Source organism: Saccopteryx leptura, chromosome 1 (genome assembly GCF_036850995.1).
Source record: "Saccopteryx leptura isolate mSacLep1 chromosome 1, mSacLep1_pri_phased_curated, whole genome shotgun sequence".
Lineage (NCBI taxonomy): Eukaryota > Metazoa > Chordata > Mammalia > Chiroptera > Emballonuridae > Saccopteryx > Saccopteryx leptura.
This window is the reverse complement of record NC_089503.1, coordinates 390,435,965-390,458,933: the sequence shown is the minus strand read 5'-3', so window position 1 is coordinate 390,458,933 and position 22,969 is coordinate 390,435,965. Positions and strand designations below refer to the sequence as shown.

Genomic DNA, 22,969 nt, shown 5'->3' with positions numbered 1-22,969 from the left:
GCTACTATTTTGTTGAGGATTTAAGCATCTATATTCATCAAGGATATTGGCCTATAATTTTCTTTCTTTGTGTTGTCTTTGCCTGGTTTTGGAATCAGAATTATGCTCGCCTCATAAAAAGAGCTTGGAAGTCTTCCTTCCTCCTGAACTTTTTGAAATAGCTTGAGAAGGATAGAAGTTAGTTCTTTGAATATTTGGTAGAATTCACTTGTGAAGCCATTAGGCCCAGGACTTTTCTTTTTTGGGAGTTTTTTGATAACTGTTTCTATCTCATTTATTGTAATTGATCTGTTTAGGTTTTCTGATTCTTCCAGATTGATTTTTGGAAGATTATGTTTCAAGGAATTTGTCCATTTCATCTAGGTTGTCTAATTCTTTGGTATACAGTTCTTCATAGTATTTTCTTACAATCCATTGTATTTCTGTTCTGTGCATTGATATTTCTCCACTCTTATTTCTGATTTTATTTATTTGAGTCCTCTCTCTTTTTTTCTTGGTGAATCTAGTTAAAGGTTCATTGATTGTGTTTACCTTTTCAAAGAACCTTCTCCTTGTTTTATTGATCCTCTGTATTGTTTCTTCAGCCTCTATGTCATTTATTTCCTCTCTGATCTTTATTATTTCCTTCCTTCTACTACATCTGGGCTTTACTTGCTGTTCTTTTTCTATTTCTTTTAGATGCAAGGTTAAGTTGTTTATTTGGGCTTTTTCTAGTTTCTTAAAGTATGTCTGTAGTGCTATGAACTTCCCTCTCAGTACTGCTTTTCCTGTGTCCCATAAATTTTGAGTTGTTGTATGCTCATTGTCATTCATTTCTAGGAATATTTTATTTCTTCTTTGAGCTCATTGTTAATCCATTTGTTACTTAACAACCTGCTATTTAGTTTCCATGTGTTTGAGAATTTTTGAGTTTTTCTGTTGTGGTTGAGTTCTACTTTGATTCCATTGTGATCAGAGAAAATGCTTGATATGATTTCAATCTTCTTGAATTTGTTGAGACCACTTTTGTGCTCTAATATGTGATCTATCGATAGAGAATGTACCATGAGCACTTGAAAAAAATGTATATTCTGCTGCTGTAGGGTGGATGGTTCTGAAGATATCTATTAAATTCAGTTGATCTAGTGTGTCCTTTAAGTCTGCTGTTTCTTTGTTATTTTCTTTCTTGAGGATCTATCTAGTGCTGTTAGTGGGGAATTGAAATCCTGTACTATTATAGTATTGCTGTTGATCTCACCCTTTATATCCATCAAAGTCTGCTTTATATATTTAGGTGCTCCTATATTAGGTGCATATATGTTTATAAGGTTATATCTTCCTGTTGGATAGATCCTTTCAATATTATGTAGTGGCCTTCTTTGTCTCTTTCTATAGCCTTTGTTTTAAAGTCCATTTTGTCTGATATAAGTATTGCTACCCCAGCTTTTTTTTCATTTCCATTTGCATGAAAATTTTTTTCATCCTTTTACCTTCAGTTTATGTGCATCTTTTGTTTTAAGGTGTGTCTCTTGTAGACAGCATATGTATGGGTCCTGTTTTCTTATCCATACAGCTACCCTGTCTTTTGATTGGATCTTGTTTATTGCCATTTTATTCTTTAAAGCTGTATTCCTCTTTTGCTATATTCTTTTCCCACTTTGATCTGTTTACAACAGGCCCCTTAACATTTCCAGCAGCATTGGTTGTAATAAATTTCTTGAGTTTTTTGTCTGGGAAGCTTTTTATTTCTCCTTCAATTTTAAATGATAGCTTTGGTGGATAAAGTAGTCTTGGTTGTAGGCTCTTGTTCTGCATTACTTTGAATATTTCTTGCCATTCCCTTCTGGTCTCAAGTGTTTCTGTTGAGAAGTCTGATGTCATCCTTATGGGGGTTCCTTTGTAGGTGATAGCCTTTTTTCTCTAGCAGCTTTTAATAATTTCTCGTTATCACTTAGCTTTGGTATTTTAATTATGATGTGTGTTGGTGTAGATTTCTTTGGGTTTCTCTTTAATGGAGTTCTCTGTGCTTTTTGAACTTATGAGAGTTTTCCCTGCATTAATTTAGGGAAGTTTTCTGCTATGATATGATTGAACAAAGTCTCTATTCCTTGTTCTTTCTCTTTTTCTTCAGGAACCCCTATGATGTGGATGTTATTTCTCTTTATGTTGTCACAGAGCTCTCTAAGAGTTTCCTCAGACTTTTTGAGTCTCTTTTGTTTTCTGCTCTGCTTCCATGCCTTTGTTCAACTTGTCCTCCAACTCACTGATTCGATCCTCAGCTTCATCCATCCTGTTTATAATTCCTTCCATTGTGGTCTTCATTTCTGATATTGTATTTGTCATCTCTGACTGATTCTTTTTTAATATTTCAATGTCCTTTTTATACTTACTATTTCTTTATTTAGGTGTTCATAATGACCATTCATTGTTGTTCTAAGATCCCTAAGCATCCTAACAATCATTATTTTAAATTCTGCATCCAGAAGTTTGGTTATTTCCACATCACTCAGTTCATTTCCTGGAGGTTTCTCTTCTGGTTTCATTTGGATTGCACTTCTCTGTCTTCTCATTATGTCTGTGTGTTGGGGGTGTGTTGTTTGTAGAGCTGGTTGAGTCTAGACTTGGTATTGTCTGTCTCCAGGTTTCAGTTGTGTTATTTTAGGTCTTCTTGGGTTGGCACCAGCTGTTATTTATAATCCACTGTGGGATTTGGCTTTTATAGTAGAGCCAGTTTGAAGTCTTGATTTGTTTGTTTTCCTCTCAGTTTTCTTAACACATGGTAGTCTTGTATACTGATCTCAGCAGGGGGGTTATTTGAAACTGTATCCAGGAATGCAGTGGGTGTAACCTGAGACTCTGAAGGCCTGATCTGACAGTTACTCTCTCAGTGGGCGGGGTGTTTTCTCAGCTTCAGTACAGGAAGTTGTATCTCAGATCTCCATGGAGACCTGAGTTACTGCCCCTTCTCCCCACTTCTTGTTTTGAGCTGTGTCTTGTTGTGCTGACTGGAGCTGGAGAAATGTCTGGAGATGGGTGACCCAAACCTTCTTTAGTCTGGTATTATATGAAAGGATCAACCCCTCCCCCAGCTATGGCCACCTCTAGCACTGGATGAGTCAGCTTACCCTTGAATTTGTTCAGAGGTCCCTTAAATTCTCTCTCTCTCTCTCTCTCTTTCTAATTGAGTGTTTTCTGGTAACTTCTCTTTCAAATTACTGATTTAATTCTCTGTTTCATCTATTCTGCTACTTCCATCTAATGTGTTCTCATTTCAGTGATTCTATTCTTAATGTCTGATTGGATTTTTATAGCAAACATGACCATTTTTATTTTTACTCTTTATTGAAGTTCTAAGTTATGCGAGCATCCTCATGGCCAGTGGGGGTTTTCTTGTTTTCTTCTTTTTCTATTTTTCCAAAGTGAGAAGTAGGGGGGAGAAAGACAGACCCCTACATGCGCCTGACCAGGATCCACCTGGCATGCCCACAAGGAGGTGATGCTCTGCCCATCTGGGGTCATTGCTCCTTTCAACTGGAGCCATTCTAGCACCTGAGGCAGAGGCCATGGAGCCATCCTCAGCACCCAGGCTAACTTTTCTCCAATGGAGCCTTGGCTGCAGGAGGGGAAGAGAGAGATACAGAGAAAGGAGAGGGGGAAGGGTGGAGAAGCAGATGGGTGCTTCTCTTGTGTGCCCTGGCCAGGAATTAAACACAGGACTTCCACATGGCAGGCCTAAGCTCTACTGCAGAGCCGGCCGGCAAGGGCCATGGCCAGTGCTTTGAGTTGGTATCGGCAGTGTGCTTTTATGAGTTCTGTTTGTTTTATTTCTGGACTTTCACTGTATTCTCTCCATTGGAACATGTTCATCTTTTCACTTTGGCTGCCTCTCTGTTGTGGTTGTTTCTCTGTATCGGGTAGATCTGTGTCTCCCAGTCCTGGCAGGGTGGCCTGATGTAGGAGGTGTCCTGGGGGCCCAGTGGTGCAGTCTCCTGGCCACCTGAGATGGGGAGTCTGAGTGTCCCTTATGTGGGTGAGCGTGTCTTCTCCTTGTTGAGCCTCGCTGTCGGCATATCTGTGGGTGGGGTGACCCTCAGGCTGACTGGCTGTGAGTACTGGCCACAGCCTCAGCGCACAGGTTCCTGTGTGAGGGCTGACCTCACAGAGCAGGACTCACTGCAGCAGGCCCGGTGTCTTCTGAAATTGCCCTTTGCTTGTTCTGCTTGTGGAGCTAATAGGGTGGTGCTGTGTTGTGTCTGAAGCCGGCCGCTGAGTGTGCTGCTTCTGGGGCCTCTTAGGAGGGGCTGCAGTGCAGGACAAGGCCCAACACTACCTGGGAGGAGCTACAGTGATCCGTGGTTGGTAGCTCCCTGTGCTGGGCCTGGAGGCACATGGGAAAGGCCACGCTGTGAAATGAGGCCAGCTGCCCCCAGTACCAGGCCTGGGGCAGGCCAGCAAAAGGAAGAGGACACCCTGACACTCACTGCCACCTGCCTGCTGCCTGTAAGACTCAGTCCCTAAAAGAGCCTCAGGTGCACAGGTGTTGGATGAGGTGGGGTCTTAAGCTGAGACGAATGGTGTTCAACAGGCTAATGAAGTGTCATATTTGCCTGGTGGGGGGACTGCTGTCCCTCCAACCCTAGGTCTGAAGCCACACAACTCAGTATCTCCCTACATGTCTCTGGCACCCCCTGAGCCATCGTCCCTCCTCTGGAGCCTAGGGTGAGTGCCCAAGGGAGTCTGTGCTGGCCCTTTAAGACGAACGCCTGGGGCTGCAGCCATCTCTGTCTCACCCAGTCAGATGGAATCCCTGATTTTCACAGCCTGGTGTTGAGGGGGCTCCTCTTCCTAGCGCTGATGCTCCGGGCTGGGGAGCCTCGTGTGGGACTGGGACCCCTCACTATTCTGGGAGAACATCTGCAGCTGAGATCTCTCTCTTGATCCTCAACCGCCACATGTGGGTGCGGGGCCAGCCCATTTCCTGTCTCCACCCTCCATCCTGTCTCAACATGGCTCCTTCTTTATGTCCTCAGTTATAGGACTCCTGCTCAGGCGGACTTCACAGGGTTCTCCAGGTTGATTGTTCTGTAATTCAGCTGTGATTTTAATGTGGTCATGAGAGGAGGCCAGCACACTGTCTACTTACTCTGCCATCTTGACCAGAACCCCGATGCAGCACTTTTAAAGAAGGTGGTCAGAGTGGGTCCCACTGAGGTGATAATTGAGCACACTTGAGAAACTGACCATGCAGAAATTTGATGGAAGACATTCCTGGATCGCCCTCTGCACGTACCCAGGACTCTGCATGGGCAGGTGATAAAACCGCAGTGGGCACAGAGGTGGGCACACACGGGCAGACTTCTGCAGGATCACTGGGCCCATGGTCTCTCCTTCCTGCCCTGGGTGTTAGAAGCCCTGGAGCTGGGGGTGGGGGCACTGCTGTGTGGAGGAAGACCAGGAGAGGAGGGAGGAAGTAAAGATGGGGAAGTGGATGTGGGAAGCCCACATTGTCTCTGCTGTCACTCTCCTGCGTCCAGAGTCCCCAGGTTGTGGTGACTGAAGTGGACGGTGTGGGCAGTCACACTGTGGGAGGTTGCACATTGCTCTGTCCACCTGCCAACAGCAGGCTGACCTGGCTGCAGGCAGGGAAGCTGTGACTGCGGACTCAGGACTGAGCGGGACGGAACCTGGGGAGGATGAGACAGGTCAGTGATGGACAGCGGTGGAGTCCTCAGCAAAGAAGCTGAGACACATCTGCCTGCGGAGCACCTGGGCTGAGGGCCCCGCAGAGTGCCCGGGGGGAGGTGCTGTCAGGGACCAGGGCGGAGAGGAGGCGGACTGCTCTACACTCTGCCCATGCGCTCTGCCCTGTGCCCGAGGACCCTCCACTCCCTCCTAAATGACGAGGCCAGGAGTGTCCCTGGTCACTCTGGCGGGGTTCCTGGTGAGAGGCAGGGGAGGCGGGGCTCCAGGTGAGAGGCGGGGCTCCAGGTGAGAGGCGGGGCTCCAGGTGAGAGGCGGGGCTTTGGTTAGAGGCGGGGCTTCGTTGAGAGGCGGGGCTCCAGGTGAGCTGGGAGAAGGAAAGGCTCCCGGGCCAGGCGGAGGCAGGGAGAGTGGGCACAGCCACAGGAAAAGCCCCAGGTCTGCAGCAGGTGGGGGAGGGGTGGTGGAGAAAGGTGTTTCCACATCGTCATTTTTCTCTCCCAGTCCAGGGCGACGTCCTTCCCCCAGGCCCAGGGACACGGAAAGAGCAGCAGGAACAGAGAAGGATCCCCCTTAAAGAAAAATGGGGTTCCTCCCTCTTCCTCTTGCAAATTCTGGTCATTTTCCTTTCTTTTTCTTTTTAAAACTTATTTATTGATTTGAGAGAGAGGAAGGGAGAGAGAGAAACAGAAATATCAATTTGTTCTTGTATGTGCTCTGACCAGGGATCAAACCTGCAACCTTTTGCACATGAGACGATGCTCCAACCAACCGAGCTGTTCAGCCAGGGCCCTTCTGGTTAGTTTTATAAACTGAAACTTAATTTTTTTTTTAAGCAAGAGACAGAGAGAAGGGAGACATGAAAAACATCAACTTGTAGCTGCATCACTTTAGTTGTTCATTTACTGCAGCAGTTCTCAACCTGTGGGTCGCGACCCGGGCAGGGGTCGAATGACCAAAACACAGGGGTCGCCTAAAGCAATGAGAATACATAATGCATATCAGGTATTTACATTCCGAATCATAACTGTAGCAAAATTACAGTTATGAAGTAGCCACCAAAATTATTTTTTGGTTTGAGGTCACCGCAACATGAGGAACTGTATTGCAGGGTCACGGCATTAGAAAGGTTGAGAACCACGGATTTACTGCTTCTTGTATGTGCCTTGACAGAGGGGCTCAAGGAGAGCCAGTGACACCTTGCTCAAGCCAGAGGCCTTGGACTCAAACCAGAGACTGTTGAGCTCAAGCCAGAGACCTTGGAATCATGTCAGTAATACTACGCTCAAGCCAATGACCCCGTGCTGAAGCTGGTGAGCCTGTGCTCAAAGTGGCTTGAGTGTGGGATCATCAACATGAGCCCAAGATCGCTGACTTGAGCAAGGGGTCACTGGCTCACCTTGAGCCCCTTGGTCAAAGCACATAAATGAAGCAGTAAATGAACAACTAAAGTAAGCAACTACAAGTTGATGCTTCTCACTCTCTTCTCCCTCTCTCTCAAAATCAATTCTAAAAAAAAAAGAAAGAAAAAGAAAATCCAAAGAATCAACCACAACAACCAAAACTCATGGAACTAACAACACAGAACCACAGCAAGGGTGCAGGGTACATGGTGAGTATCCAAGTCAATCATTGTCCTGTATACCAGCAATGAACAAATGGAAGTGGAAATTAAAAACACAATACTATTATTGCCCTGGCTGGTTGGCTCAGTGTTAGAGCATCAGCCTAGCATATGGATGTTTCAAATTTGATTTCCGGTTAGGGCACACAGGAGAAGCAACCATCTGCTTCTTCATCCCTTCCCCGTCTTCTCTCTCTGTCTCTTCTTATCCTGCAGTCATGGATCCATTGGCTCAAGCAAGTCGGCCCAGCACTGTGGATAGCTCCCTGGCCTTTGCCTCAGGTACTAAAAATAGCTTGGTTGCAGAGCAATGAAGCAATGGCCCAAGATGGGCAAAGCATTGCCCTCTAGGGGGCTTGCCTGATAGATCCAGGTCAGGGCACATGCTGGAGTCAGTCTCTCTGCCTCCCCTCCACTCAATAATAATAATAATAATAATAATAATAATAATAATAATAATAAAAATACACAAAACAGAGGAGAACTCAGGGCATGTTGAGACAGGTTCTCAGCGCTCCGTGTTCACAGTTGTGGAGAAGGGTGGGGGGCCCGGGACCCAGAGCAGCACAGCCCAGAAGGAACAGCACATGTGACAGGAGGAGGCGGACAAAATGCAAGAGAGGAGCGAAGCAGACACCCCACTGAGCACAGGGGGGTCCCCACACCCTCACACACCTGCCCTCCTCCACCACCACCTCCCTCAGAGCAGCCGATATTCAGACTCACATAACTACTCTCCCTTCAATTGTTTCTTTTTAATTTATAATATTTTATGCACTCTTATCCACGTAGCACATCTTCAGAGAAAGCAGCTAACAGAGTAAGCTGCTACTTAAGACACACAAATATTAAGAGGGGTCCAGGAGGGAGACATTTAACCCTTTCCTTCCTGGAAAAGAAAGGCTCACCCAGGGAATGGGACCCTCAGGTGTGGGATGAGGGACATTATGGGGTTCTGGGGAATGAGGAAAATGGACCCCTCCCCCTACAGCCTCCCAGGTGCTGTGCAGGGAGGAGACAGACTCATCAGCAGAGCAGCGGGCGTGGTGGGGGAGGGGAGAGCTGGCAAGGACCCGCAGAGAAAGCGGACGCTGCCTGAGGCTGTCCTACCAGGCAGCTCTCTCAAGCCAGGGATGGGGGGCGGGGGGATAACGAGCAGATGCACGTCATCACCTCAGTCTTGACACCCTGACCATGAGGGAAAGCCCATCGCCATCCCCTAACTCCGTGAGCAGCCCTGGGGTGCCCGAGGGGCCCCGTGACCCCATCCATCATGGCCCCCCCTACCGGGACAAGCAGCCCCTCCACACGGGCACCCTCCGCTGCCTCCACGTGCACCCCGGGACCTCCACCCACTCCGCCCACGGCAAGGGGTCCTGAGCACAGCTCTCCCCACCTCTCCGGGTCAGTTTTCCTCACGTTCCTGACCGGCCCGCCCACCCGGTACCCTGTCCATGAGTCACTGGGCCCTACTCAGGGGCGCCTGTCACACTCCCCTCCCGGGTCTGTTCAGGACTGACCCCGTCCTGGCTGACAGCCCTTCCCGAGCTGTGCAGCGTCAGCTCCCAGCCCCCTGCTCCTGCTCTGCCTTCTCCTCCTGGGTCTGAATCACAGGAACGTACTTTGGGTTTTTAAAAGTTACAGTGATTATTTCAATTCAGCTTTTCTAAAAGCTTTCAGAAAGAATAATATCATCTTGGGTTAAAGAGAATTATTTCAAAACTCCAGAAAAGCACACTTTCATGAAGGATGACACCCACAGAGACAGGTGGACAGACCATACGTGCACAGTGGATTTTCACAGAGTGAGCGTTGCGATAAACAACACCCACGGAACATTCCCAGCAGCCCGGAAGTCCTCTTTGTTATTATTCAGTCATACCCTCCCCCCACCCACCCCGAGTGACCCCCATCTTGAGGTCTCACAGCACAGGGGAGTCCCGTCAGGTGTGATAGAATGGACAGTACAGTGGACGCCCCTGGGCACCTGGCTCTCACTCAGCGTTGTGTCCTGGGTCTCATCCCTGTGGCTGTGAGGTTGTAGTGTGTTCACTCTCATGGTCATGGAGGATTCCATTATGTGACAATATCAAACTTCTTGTCCTCTACTGTTCATGGGCATTCATGTTATATTCAGATTTTACAAATTGTGCTGCTATGGATATTTTTTAATATATTTGGCACATATGTGTGCATGTGTACTGGGTATATAACTAGGAGTGGGCATGCTGGGTCACAGGGTGATGGACTGTCTGGGTGTAGTGACTTCTGCCAAAGTATTCAAATCCACTGACTCTCACACTAGTAATACAGGGAGGGGCAAAAGTAAGCTTACAGTTGTGAGTATCTGAAAAAAAGTTTATTCTTGCTTTATTATTTATTATTGTATTATTTTCCATATAAACAACTGTAAAGCAGCTATTGCCCCACCTGTCTATAAGAGAGAGAGTAAGTCCGAATTCTTGCCAACAATTGATTTGTCTTTTTCATTTTAGCCATTCTGGGGGGGGAGCAGATAGCTCATTATGGGTTAATTTGAATTTCCCCTCTGACTAAACATGTTGAGCATCTTTCATAAATTTATAGTCCACGTGCATGTCCTTAACAGGAGGGCGGACTGGGCTGATGGCTACCGACTGAGTGGACCCTGCTCACGTGCCCGCAGGTGTTCTCAGCAAGTAAGGGGAGAATGTCCTGGCCGGGCAGGAAGAAGGTTAGAGGACAGGACCTGGGAGACAGGTTCAGGGGGGTTGGCCCAGGACGAGCTGCCACTGCCCACTGCTCCCCTGGTTGCAAGTCTGTGGAGACCCTTAGAGCTTAGGGGAGAGAGAGGGAAGGAACACGTGCCTGGGGGGAGGAAGGGAACGGTGTGGACATGACCCGGGGAGAGCCCGCCAGCATCTTTTAACTGTTACAAAACTTTTTCTGTTCATGGACCTGTGGTCAAAGACCTGTCGATAATAAAAAATATTTGGCCAGTGTTCCATGATCCTGGCACAGAGCTCCTAAAGCCCTCACTCTCCTGGGTGACAGGAGTGTCTCTGGGATGCTCATGAGATGGCCCGTGGCTGAGGTCCTGGGTAGCTTCAGGATGGGGCTGGTCACCAGAGACCAGGCTTGATGAGAGGGCTGGAGCTTTCAGCCTCACTGCCCCACCTCTGGGGAGTCCAATCACCAATGGCCAGTGTCCACATAGGGAAACTTCCATAAAAAACCCTTAACAATGGGGTTCAGAGCTTCTGAAGTAGTGAACACAGTCATATGATGGAGAAGAAGGGAGGTGACATTTTCCAGCTTCCTGGTGACAGAGGCCCTTCTCAACCTCATCACGTCCCTCTTCATCTGGCCGCTCACTGTGTCATTTATGATGACCTGTCACAGTAAGCACAGCACTTGCCTGACCCTCGGAGTTGTTCTAGCAAATTACTACCTTGAGAGGATGGACGCCCCAACATTCGTAGACAAGTCGGACAGACATGCAGATAACATGGGGACTGAACTCTACAGTGAGGGCTGTCCTGGGGGGCGGAGCCCTGAGTGTGTGGGGTCTGATCTCACTCCAGGTAGTCGCGTCAGAATTGAGCTGAACTGGAAGAAACGTGGTGTCCGAGAATCAGAGAACTGGGTGAGTGGGGGACCCTCACCACCCACAAAGAAACTCAAAAACAGCAAGCAGTGACACCCCTGCCTCTACCTGACATTGGTCACTTGTTCCTCCAGCCACACCTCAGTGCTACAGCACCAAAGTTTACATCTCAGATCTTTGCTGCAAGAGTTGAAATAGGTCACTTCTCCATCCCTCAGCCCAGCACCTGAACTCTCTTCCCCCCTGAGAATTCCACACACACAGAGTCTGGGGGGAGGCAGAGACCACAGCCCTCTGTAAGAGGGAAACACACGTCCCCCAACATTCCTGCATCTGGACACGGCATGAGGCTCCACCAGTCAGGTGAGAACGGACCAGACTCTACCTCGGAACATGGTGACACAGAGAGGCTGGGACTGTGCACAGTACCTTGGACAAGAGTGAAGGAGTGGCAGGGACAGTGTCAAGCTGCCAGGAGAGCAGAGACAGCAGTCCTGGCCGCAGGACCAGGGTCCAGCATCAGGGAGTCAGGGGTGTGAGCAGTGACATGTGCCCAGCAGCAGGACAGTGGTTCCTGTGTGGGACCCGACCTCGGCTGGACTGTGGGTCTGCTCCTGGCTGTGTGGCCTCAACCTGGACTGTGCTTTTCCCCAAATACTATTAGACCCAATATCATATAAATACTACTTTATATCTGAAGTAGATACAGTTGGGATTCCATTGTTTGCTGCAAGAAATCAATCAGGGGAACAGTTTCAGAGAACAAGTGTTCAGAGATTTTATTACCCTGACCCGGGACACTTCCTAAATCTCCCACCTGACTCTGCCCCACGGCAGAGAGAATGACATGTAACCGTGAACATCACATCTTCTTACAAACCCCCAGGCCTCTCCCAGACCCACCGTCCCTGAGAATTAGGCAGCAGACCAGGAATCACCGTGTAACCAGCCCTGCAGGTGAGGCTGACACACAGCCCTGTGGGGGTCCTGCTCTGGGTTCCTGCTACTAAACGTGTGACCTGAGACCAGCAGCATCAGCACCGACCTTGTTATAAATCCAGACTCACATTTTGTTCCCGACAGTCTGAGTCTTAAGAAAATGGCAGGTGATCCCTGCGCACAGGGAAGTCTGGGACTCCGTGGTCGCCATGCCTTCTAGACGCGGAGACAGAACTGTGCCGTCGGCTCTGGTGTGTGTCTGAGCAGATCGCTCAGCACTGGGTCCTGGTCAGTCCTTCCTCCTCTGTCTCCTGCAGCCATCACTGCCTGGGTCTCCTCCTCCATTGTCAAGGCTTTAACTATCTCTATGGGCTGCCTCCCAAGTCAATTTCTCCAGCCAACATCTCTCCTGAGGACCCAGGTTCAAAACCCCAAGGCCGCCAGCTTGAGTGTTGGCCTGAGGTGTGGAAGCCCCGGTTTCTATTTGGGGTCAGGGCACACAGGAGAGGCAACCATTTGTTTCTGCCCCTCCCCTTCTGCACTCTCTCCCGTCACACGGGCACAGATGGACTGATTTGAGCACACTGACCCTGGGCACTGAGGATGGCTCCAGCAAACCTCCACCTCAGGTGTAAGAAATGGCTCATGTGTGAGTATCAGCCCCAGATCAGGGCATCACCAGGTGGATCCTGGTTGGGACACATGCAGGAGTCTGTCTCTGTATCTCCCCTCATCTCATTTAGAAAAAGAAAAAAACTATATTTAGAGTCTTATTTCAATAAGGCAGTAAGGTGCTACAGTACCATTCAGCCTGACCTGTGGTGGCCCTGAGGTCACTGGTGCAAAACCCTGGGCTCGCCAGGTCAAGGCACATATGAGAAAAAACTATTAAGAGTTGATGCATCCCACTTCTCCCAAATTTCTCTCTCTCTGTCTCTAAAAAATTTAAAAAAAATTAAATTACAAAAATAAAAAAGTAGCTGCAGCTCAGGGCACCTGAAGTAAAGAAGAGATGTTCTTTTCTCCTGACCAGAGAAGACTCTGCTGGACAGGGAAGTGTGGGGAGGGGCCTGGGGGCAGGGGTGGGCCAGCCTCCCACCTCCTCACACTATGCTGATAGGAATGCAGACACGTTCAGATGCCCTTTGCAGAGAGAGAAGTGAGAGGTTCCTGAAGTCACAAACAGGGCTGGTGTGTGTGTGTGTGTGTGTGTGTGTGTGTAGTATCTTCCGTCACTCAGTCCCCGACAAGGCAGCTGTCTCACGCTGTAGAAGAAAATAATCACAAACAAATTCAGGTCAGTGGCTGTAACTGGTGACATTCTCAATAACGCACGTCATGTTCAAAAATCCCAGAGAATCCCCATCACCCAGACCTGTCCCATCTGTCCCAAACTCTTCCCTCATCAGGGTCTGACCTTTAGAAGCCGTGAGAGACACATCAGAGCCCTGGGCACTGTCACTGCCTGGGGTAGAACACAACAGGACATGGTCAGAGCCCCCAGGACAGGAGACTAAAGGAGGAACTATGGGGGGTGGGGTCCCCCATGGCTCCCGTCTGCAATGACACAGGGTCTCAGGGGTCACCCCCTCCATACTCACTGGCAGCCTGAGCGTAGCTCCCTCCTTTCCCACCTGCGGGAAGAAAACATCCTGTGAGAGACCAGGGAGGAGGCAGGGCCATGAGGTCCTAAAGGAACCCCTAGTCCTGGGCCCCAGAGATGTTTCCAGAACTGTGACTGCAGACCCAGGGCAGGGTCAAGAAACTTGAGGAAAGTATATGTGTGGGGACTGAACCAAACATCCTCCAGTGGATCTGTCCTCAGCAGGACCCTCCCCTCTGACCTGTGATTGTCATCATATTCATCAAGGTGATAAATCTGTCCCTCATGTTCACACGTGCCTCACGAGTCAGTGTTAGCAAACAGCCCCAGACTGGGCAAGCACATACGTGTGGAGATGGTAGTTCTCATTAATGAAGTAAATACACTTCTTCCTGGGCTTGAAACCCCCTGTGGGACAAGAAACTCAGACCCCACCCTTCCCTACCTGAGCGCCTCCTCCTCCACATCACAGCTCCCACCACAGCTCCAGAGACCACAGCTCCAAGGAGGAGCAGGACAGCAACGGTGACCACAGTGGGGACGGTGGCCTGAGGAGGCTCTGGGAAGGGAAGGGAAGGTTAGGGCCCTGACCCCCAGGCCGCAGACCCGACCCTGCTGAAGTCCTCCAGAGGCCCCTGCTCCCTGAGAAGAGGCTCTGTGCCCACGTCCCCTCCTCACCCCATCTCAGGGTCAGGGGCTCGGGCAGCCCCACGTGCTGCACATGGCACGTGTAGCTCTGCTCCTCTCCAGGGGGCACCACCACGGCCGCCCACTTCTGGAAGCTCCCGTCCCCCACAGGCCTGGTCTCCACAAGCTCCATGTCCTGGGTCAGGTCCTGCCCATCACGCTGCCAGGTCAGGGTGATTTCCGCAGGGTAGAAGCCCAGGGCCCAGCACCTCAGGGTGACCTCACGGTCAGAGATGGGGTGGTGGGTCACGTGGTAGGGACACCAGTTCCGACAGAAGCATCTAAAATGATTTCCTAGTTATTATTTTTTAAGTGAGAGGATGGGAGGCAGAGAGACAGACTCCGTATATGCACCCCTTACCCCAGACTGAGATCCACCGGGCAAGGCTACTACAGAGTGATGCTATGCCCATCTCAGGCTGTAGCTCAGCAACTAAGCTATTTTTAGTGCCTGAGGAAGAGATCACAAGAGATTCTTAATGCCCGGGGCCAACTCTTTGGAACCAATCACGCCATGGCTGAGGAAGGTAAAGAGAAAGAGAGAGGAGGAAGAGGGTGTGGAGAAGCAGCTGGTTGTTCTCCTGTGTGCCCTGAGTGGGATCGGACTGGAACAGCCACAGGCAGGGCTGATGCTCTGCCACTGAGCTGACCAGATGATCTCTAGGTTTTTAGAAAGTTCTAATGTGAGAAAGACACAGCCCAGGGTAGGATGCAGGTCTCTGAGGGGAGAAAACGGAATTCTGGTTCTGACGTGGTGGAGGCCAAATGACCCAGAAAAGCCGAGGTCAAGCCTCATACACACTGGGTGGGGGACAGAGAACAAGGCCTGAGGGAGAAAGTCCCCATGTGTCCCAGGGTCATTGGCCAGAGTCAAGGGGAACCGCTGACCGGTTAGTTCAGGGTTGTCTCTTCATCTCCGAAATACTACACCCTAATTGTCCCTGAGGAAAGGGGGCGTCACTGCCTGGTCCTGAATCTGAAAGTCAGGGGACTGAATGTACCGACCCCAAGGACGGTGTTCTGACCCCGGTCCATTCCTGTCTGGGTGTAGGAGCTGCAGCCCGAGGGGAGAGGAGGGAGCCCCGCGGCCCTGGTACCTGCGCGCTGCAGCGTCTCCTTCCCCTTTTCCAGGTAAAGGCGGAGCCACTGCACGCACGTGCCCTGTAGGTAGCTCCTCCAGTACTCAGCGGTACCGCCCTCCTCCCACTTGCGCCGGGTGATCTGAGCCGCCGCGTCGGCCGCGGTCCAGGAGCGCAGGTCCTCGTTCAGGGCGATGTAGTCGGTACCGTCGTAGGCGAACTGACTGTACCCGCGGAGGAGGCGCCGGTCCTCGGCCACTTCGCAACCAGCCATCCCCTGGAGGGTGTGAGACCCTGACCCCGCCCCGCGCTCAGCCCCGCCCACTCGGCCCCGCCCCGCCCCGACCGCGGGGATTAAACCTAAACTGAATACGAAATCCGGTCAAAGTCTCGCGAGCTCTTCCTAAGTGGGGTGGGGGCTTTCGCAGTCTCGGATGGATCTCGGACGCGGACACTTGGGAGACCCCGGCCGGTCCGTGGCGATGGGGTCGTGACCGGAACCCGCCCGCGTGGCTCACCGTCCTCGCTCTGGTTGTAGTAGCCGCGCAGGACGATCAGGTACTCTCGGAAAATCTGTTCGTGGCTCTTGGAGTTCCGCGTGTTCCGGTCCCAATACTGCGGGTCCTCCTGCTCCACCCACGGCTGCTCCATCCACGGCGCCCGCGGCTCCACCCTCGGGTTCGCGGCGTCCCTGTCGAACCGCACGAACTCCGTGTCGTCCACGTAGCCGACATCGATGTACCGGGGCTCCGCGCAGCCGGGCCGGGACACGGCGGTGATGAAATATCTCAGGGAGTGGGGACCTGGGGACGGGGAGGGGCTGAGAACCGTGGCCCTTGGAGGTGTGGTTCCAGGTCCGCGGTCTGCGGGACAGGAGGGGCGGGACAGAGTAAGCGGTGGGGTCAGGACTGGACGTGGCGGAGGTGGGTGTTTAAGAGGATCTGAGGTCAGGACCCCGGTAGTGGACACGCGACCCCACTATCCTGCGCCCCCGCCGGGTCCCCTCGCTGCTCCCCGCAGAGGCCGTTCCCCGCCAACCCGCACTCACCGGCCCAGGTCGGGGTCAGGACCCCCGAGAGCAGCAGGAAGAAGGTTGGGGACCCCATCACTGTACCCTACACTGTACAGGTCTGGAGAGAATCTGTGTCGGGCGGGTCCGCGAAGACAGTATAACCCGGACAGCGGTGACGCTGATTGGCTTCTTTTGAAACCGGTCACCCAATAGAAGTGAGAACTGTGGCCGCGTCAAGAGTATCCTGGAAGGGGAATCCCACACAAGTGAGAGGCAGAAGTAAAATCGGGGAGATGAGGACTCCCCAACACTGACCTTCCCCGCCCAGACTCCGCCCTCGGACAGAGACCCTGAGAGCCAGGCCTGGGCACCCGGGACTGTGCCCTGACCCCTCCTCCTCCGGGCTCTCACTTGGGCTCTGTCGATGGGGATGAGGAGAATTGGGGTGGTCAGTGTTAGTTCCAGTGGGTGGACATGTTCTTTCTTTCTTTATTTTTTTTTGGGGGGGGTATTTTTCTGAAGCTGGGAGAGACAGTCAGACAGACTCCTGCATGCGCCCGACCGGGATCCACCCCGCACGGCAGGCCCACCAGGGGCGACGCTCTGCCCACCAGGGGTCGTCGCTCTGCCACGACTGGAGCCACTCTAGAGCCTGGGGCAGAGGCCAAGGAGCCAGCCCCAGCGCCCGGGCCATCTTTGCTCCAATGGAGCCTTGGCTACGGGAGGGGAAGAGAGAGACAGAGAGGAAGGAGGGGGTGGGGTGGAGAAGCAAATGGGCGCTTCTCCTATGTGCCCTGGCCGGGAATCGAACCCGGGTCCCCCGCACGCCAGGCCAACGCTCTACCGCTGAGCCAACCGGCCAGGGCAGGTGGACATGTTCTTGAACCCCTGATTGTGAGGTGCAGTCTGAGGTGAAGGAGGAGTGTAAGAGGGAGTCTGTGAATTCACTGTGGACCCTTGTGTGGTGGACGTGCATTCACACCAGGTCTCAGGTTTGCCCAACACCTGCTTCGGGAGAGAATTTCTGGAGCACCAGGTGTGACCGTGACACAGGGACCGTCTTCTGTCCTGCTGCGAGGACAGAGGGCCTAAGGCAGCTGTGGTCTTTGTCCCTTAGTCCCAAAGTGTATGTGGACACTGTGGAAGATTAGGTAGACATTAAAATGTGTTACCGGATAAGAGATTTAAAAGAAAAACTTATAAATCTCTATTTTTGATGATAATTAATATGATTTTATGTGACCTTGAAATTTGAAAAATGTATGGGAGTTACAAATATTTTCCTCAGTATTACAATAATAATATTAGTAGTATTGTAGGAATAATATTGTTTGGGGAGAATGTTCTTTACGGTTATGATGCCTGCAAGTGATCTTCAGTGATTCAGAAAAATTATACAACTGCAATGTGTCATATGCATGAGATAAATATTGAAAAAATGTTAAAACTCTTGAATCTGAAGTAACTATTGCACTATCCTTTTAAACTTCTTGTATATATTAAAATGTCGCCAATAATATGGACATTAAAAACAGAATATGATAATGACACAGGAAGTGTTCAGAACATGAGGTCCACATAAAGACTGGGTTCAAAAGTGTGTATGAGTGACTGTGAGTGTGAGTGTGTGAGTCCATGTGTGTTGGTGAGAATCCTCGTATGAGTGAGTCATTCCGCATGTGCTTTTATCCCCTCATTCATTCACTAAACAGATGTTGTAAAATTAACAACCAGGCACTTTCAGGGCTATGGAAATGCAGCTGTGAACATCACATCCCTGTCCTTGTCCTCAGGGAGCTTATAGTCTCAAGGAGGGACAGACAGTAAACAATGAAATAAATATGTTTAAAAATGTGTGTCAGTGAACTGGGGGAGAGGGAGGCTGGGGATGTCCCCGGGGCAGGGACAGTGTAGGCAGGGCTGGTCACAAGGACAATGAGGAGACTGTCAGCAAGGGAGGGAGGTGCTGCCTGGTGACAGATCCTCAGCCAGGGGACAGAGCGGGGTCTCCGAGTGTGAGCAACCTGGACGCCTGAGCCGGAGGAACACCGGGGACCAGGTCTGGGCCCATCACAAGGCCACCGCTGTGTCCCCTGGTCCGGGACTGGAGAAGGTCTCGCAAATGAGAAAGATTTTAGAGTAAATGATATTTGAAAAGGTCATTCCAGCCTGACCAGGCGGTGGTACAGTGGCTAGAGCGTCGGACTGGGATGCGGAGGACCCAGGTTCCAGACCCAGAGGTCGCCAGCTTGAGCGCGGGCTCATCTGGCTTGAGCAAAAAGCTCACCAGCTTGGACCCAAGGTTGCTGGTTCGAACAAGGGGTTACTCGGTCTGCTGCAGCCCCACGGTCAAGGCACATATGAGAAAGCAATCAATGAACAACTAAGGTGTCGCAACGAAAAACTGATGATTGATGCTTCTCACCTCTCTCCGTTCCTGTCTGTCCCTATCTATCCCTCTCTCTGACTCTCTGTCCCCGGAAAAAAAAAAAAAGTCATTCCGGCACATGGAAGCACATTTCAAAGGTTTTATATAAAAAGTCTCCTCCCCTGAGAGGGCCCGAGGCACCCAGGACTCTGCCACGGATGAGCTTGTCACCTGCTTCCCCCGTCTCCTTCCTGACAATAAGTCGTGCAAATACTTTGTGCAAACTCGAGAACCCGGGAGAAACAGGGAGCGGTGGGAACGGCCTCTACTTCTCGGTTATCCTGGGGGTGGCTTTCGCGGACAGGAGAGAGCAGGAGAGGAGGAACTCGCGGCCCACGCGCGGCTCCGAGCGCCCCTCCCCTCCAATCCAAGGCGCTCGAGCCTGGGAGCCGTGCTGAACCCAGCGCGGTCAGCGTCCTGGAGCCGATCGGCAGCGCCCCCGCGTGGCCACAGCGCCGAGGACGAAGACCCGCTCCCTTCCTCGTGCTCAGCAGAGCCTCCCCTGTCCCCCGGGTCTCCCAGCCCGCGCACGGAGCAATACACACGGGGGAGGGGGGCGCAATCCCCGGGACCGCGATCAGCTTCTTAGTGTTTCCTCCCATTGAGAAGCTGGGACTGGCCTCAGACAAGAGGGGGCCTCTAGGCGGTAACAGCCGGTTCCCAGGCCTACAAAGAGCTTCAGAAACATCCTGGGTTCTGCAGTGCAGAGGATCTGTCACTTCTCTGGATGGGGCCTCATGTGCCTGTCCCTTATGTCTGCTGCCTCCGCTGGTGCTGGAGGTCCCTGAGCCTAGGAGTCAGTTCAGCGAGTCTCTAACCCTGGGATCTGAGGGAGGAGCCCTGGGGCATCAGGTCCAGAAAGGACAGGAGGCTCCCAGGAAAATGGAGACAGGAGAGTGGCATTGGGAGGTGAAGGCAGAGAGGAGAGCAGGAGATGCCAGCGAAGACAGTGTTGGGGAGGGCAGGCCATGGGGACACGTGGGGCTGTGTTTGGACAGTGATATCTGGGTACTGGCCACAGAACCAAGGACAGGGGCCTGTGCCCCACTTCTGGGACCAGCCTGGCCCTGATTCCTGGGGTTCCCAAGGTCCCACTCTGGGAAACCTCATGTGTGGTCTGAAGCCAGGCCAGATGAGCTCGGACACGCACCTGTCCCTTCCTCATCTACTTATCTCCACTCCCGCGGGGCTGACACTGTCCCCGTGAGCTGGACACGGTCATGGCTAGGAGGACACTGACAGTAAGCCAGGACACAGACAACTGACAATCCTTGTTCCAGGATCTGGGGTGTCCCAGCCCCTCTGCAGCTGTCTTAACACAGGTCCCAGGTATCCTGTCTCTCTCTCTCAGGTGACCTAAGTGTCAGGATCCTCAGTCTAGACCATGACAGTCCCCTGTTTGCCACCCAGCTCCATGTCTCATCTCTACCCCGATGTCTAACCCAGAGATTTGATGCTTTCCAGTCTGGGGACAGCTGCCTACACCCTCCAGCCCTGCAGCTGAGGGACATGACCTGCAAGATAGCCCGAGCCCCTTCCCGGCCCAGGACACGTCACAGGTAGCTGGTGGTCAGGCCCAGCCTGTCTGCGGTGCCCACATGGCTTGGGTGTGAGGGCAGCAGGCACTGTGCAGAGTCCTGGCTGCTAGCTCAGGGGACCAAGAGCAGTAGGGAGACACTAGACTCACACAGGACACATGCGGACACATACACACGTGTGCACACATCATACAGGACACACACCACACACCAGCAGGTCTCCTCTTCCCAGACCCAGGCCCAGTGTTAAGGAAATCTGGTCATAATATTTATTCATTCATTCATTCATTCCACCAACACTTAGTGAGCGCCTCTGTGCCAGGCTTCACGTCAGGCTGGGGATCACTTAGTGAAAACAGACAAAGCCCCGCTCTCCTGATGCTCACAGGCTGACAGGAGGACACACAGTAATGAGAACACACTAATGGCGGTGAATTATATGCTCTGTGTTCCTGTTATCTGTCCCTGGGTAACAAACAATCCCACAGTAAACAACCTCTGTGTTCTCTCCTGTGCTGTGGGCTGACTGGGCTCAGCGGGCACCTCTTCTGCTCCATGTGACACGGGCTGGGCTGCAGTCACTGGAGGCCCCACTGGTCCAGAACATTCCAGAGGCTCCCTGTCGGGGCTGCACTGGTGTCGCTGTCAGCTGGGGGCTCCCTGGGGCTGTTCACCCGGTGGCCTCGGGCACCCCCACCTGGTTCTCTGCTGGGCGTGGCTGCTCCCAGCCAGGCACCTGGTTCCGGAAGGGCGGGTTCCAAGTGCACAAGTCAGAAACCACAGGGCCTCTTATGTCAGAACCTCAGAACTCAAGCAATGTCACCTTCCTCGTGGTCTCGTCCTCGGAGCTCCTCATTGACCCAAGGGGACAGAATTACCCCACCTCTAGACAGAGATGGCGAGGTCACATGACAGAGAGCAGGTGGGGTGGGCAATGTTGTGGAGGCCATCATGGGGGGAAATGACTTCATAGTGTGTTAGAGAGTGATGGAAGACATAGAGAACATTTTAATTTTAAAATTTTGAACTAATTAAGGCAAAATAAAGGAAGAAATGCCACTATTAGATAGATTGTGGTGACGGCTTGCAGGCCTGAGGACGTGGAGACTGAGTGGGCAGATATTGGAGGAAGAACCTCCCCGCGCATTTGCGCCACAGGGCCACAGTGCGCAGGCGCAAAAACGGCGGCCAGAATGCCCCTGGCTGACTTTTTAAAACTTTCTAACTTTACACTTTAAGAAACTAGAAAAAGAGCTAACATATTGGAAAGTTAGCAGAAGCAAAGAAGTAATAAATATGAGAACAGAGGTAAATAAAATAAAGGAAATCAACGAAACCAAATGTTGGTCCTTTCAAATGACCAAGAGAACGAAAAGCCTTTACTTAGGTCAGCTTAGAAAAAAAGAAAACACTCAATTTACGAAAATTGGAAATGAAAATGAGGACATGACGACTAATTTTATAAAATAAAAATAATTGTGAGGGCCCTGGCCGGTTGGCTCAGTGGTAGAGCGTTGGCCTGGCATGCAGAGGTCCTGGGTTCGATTCCCGGACAGGGCACACAGGAGAGGCGCCCGTTTTGCTTCTCCACCCCTCCCCCTCTCCTTCCTCTCTGTCTCTCTCTTCCCCTCCCGCAGCCGAGGCTCCATTGGAGCAAAGATGGCCCAGGCGCTGGGGATGGCTCCTTGGCCTCTGCCCCAGGCGCTAGAGTGGCTCTGGTGCAACAAAGCGACGCCCCGGAGGGGCAGAGCATCGCCTCCTGGTGGGCAGAGCATCGCCCCCTGGTGGGCGTGCCGGGTGGATCCTGGTCCGGCGCATGCGGGTGTCTGTCTGACTGTCTCCCTGTTTCCATCTTCAGAAAAATACAATAATAATAATAATAATAATAATTGTGAGTACTGTAAACAGCTCTAAGCCAACAAATCGGATAACCTAAATTAAATGGACGAATTCATAGAAACATACAACTCTCTGCAAGTAAATCATGAAGAAGTTAAACAGTTGAAGAGATAGACAGTTGGCCCTCAAACAACATGGGTCTGAACTGCACAGGCTGCTTACATGTGGGGTTTTGTCATCTTGTCAACAGATGACACAAACTAGCAGGATCAATAAGTGCAATCCTGTAAATGTATTTTCTCTTTATTATTTTCTCAAGAACATTTTCTTTTCTTAAGCTAACCTGATTTTTAAAATATAGCATTATATCACATATAACATATAAACTGTGTGGTAATGAATTGTTTATGTGATCAATAAGGCTTTGGTCAACAATAGGCTCTTAGTAGGTAAGTTCTGGGAGAGTGCACAAGTTTACTATAATAAAAGAAAACAGATGCATATCCTGGTCAAATATTGATGCAAAAACTTCCAATAGCAAACCAAATACAGTGTATATTAAAAGGATTATATACCATGGTCTATTTTGATTTATTCTGGATAGGAAGGACGGTAAGCAAGATTCAACATATGAAAATCAGTCCATAAAACACAGCACATCTACAGAATAAAGAGGGAATGAATGATCATCTTAATCAATGCAGAGAGAAAAAGCATATGACAAAATTGAATGCCCCTTCATGATAAAAATATTCAATAAGCTATAAACAGAATGAAAGGGGTTTTTTTTGTATTAAAAGCCTTGTATGGAAAACTCAGAGCTAATATCATTGTAATAGTGCAAAGCTGAAAGCGCTTCCCCTGAGATCAGGAGCAAGACGGGTGTCCACCTCCCCACGTCTTCTCTGCACAGTATCAGAAGTTCTAGCTAGAGCAACCAGGAAAGAAAAAAGAA

General features: G+C 50.9%; 1 protein-coding gene across 4 annotated transcripts in view; it reads right to left on the bottom strand.

Moving 5' to 3' along the window:
- LOC136387813 (patr class I histocompatibility antigen, A-126 alpha chain-like) overlaps positions 1-22,969 on the bottom strand; it is a 192,054-nt gene that overhangs the window by 127,365 nt on the left and 41,720 nt on the right. The window contains exons 6-8 of one of the 4 annotated variants that reach the window (XM_066359881.1): positions 13,430-13,462; positions 13,246-13,293; positions 12,647-13,093 (exon numbers count right to left, since the gene is read on the bottom strand). The exons of 2 other annotated variants lie outside the window; for them this stretch is intronic. In XM_066359881.1, the coding sequence (XP_066215978.1) occupies positions 13,089-13,093; positions 13,246-13,293; positions 13,430-13,462 (86 nt within the window). In that variant the 3' untranslated portion in view covers positions 12,647-13,088. Of the gene's footprint in view, positions 1-12,646; positions 13,094-13,245; positions 13,294-13,429; positions 13,463-22,969 lie in introns of those variants that run through there. One more of the 4 variants, XM_066359880.1, reaches the window with a different exon arrangement.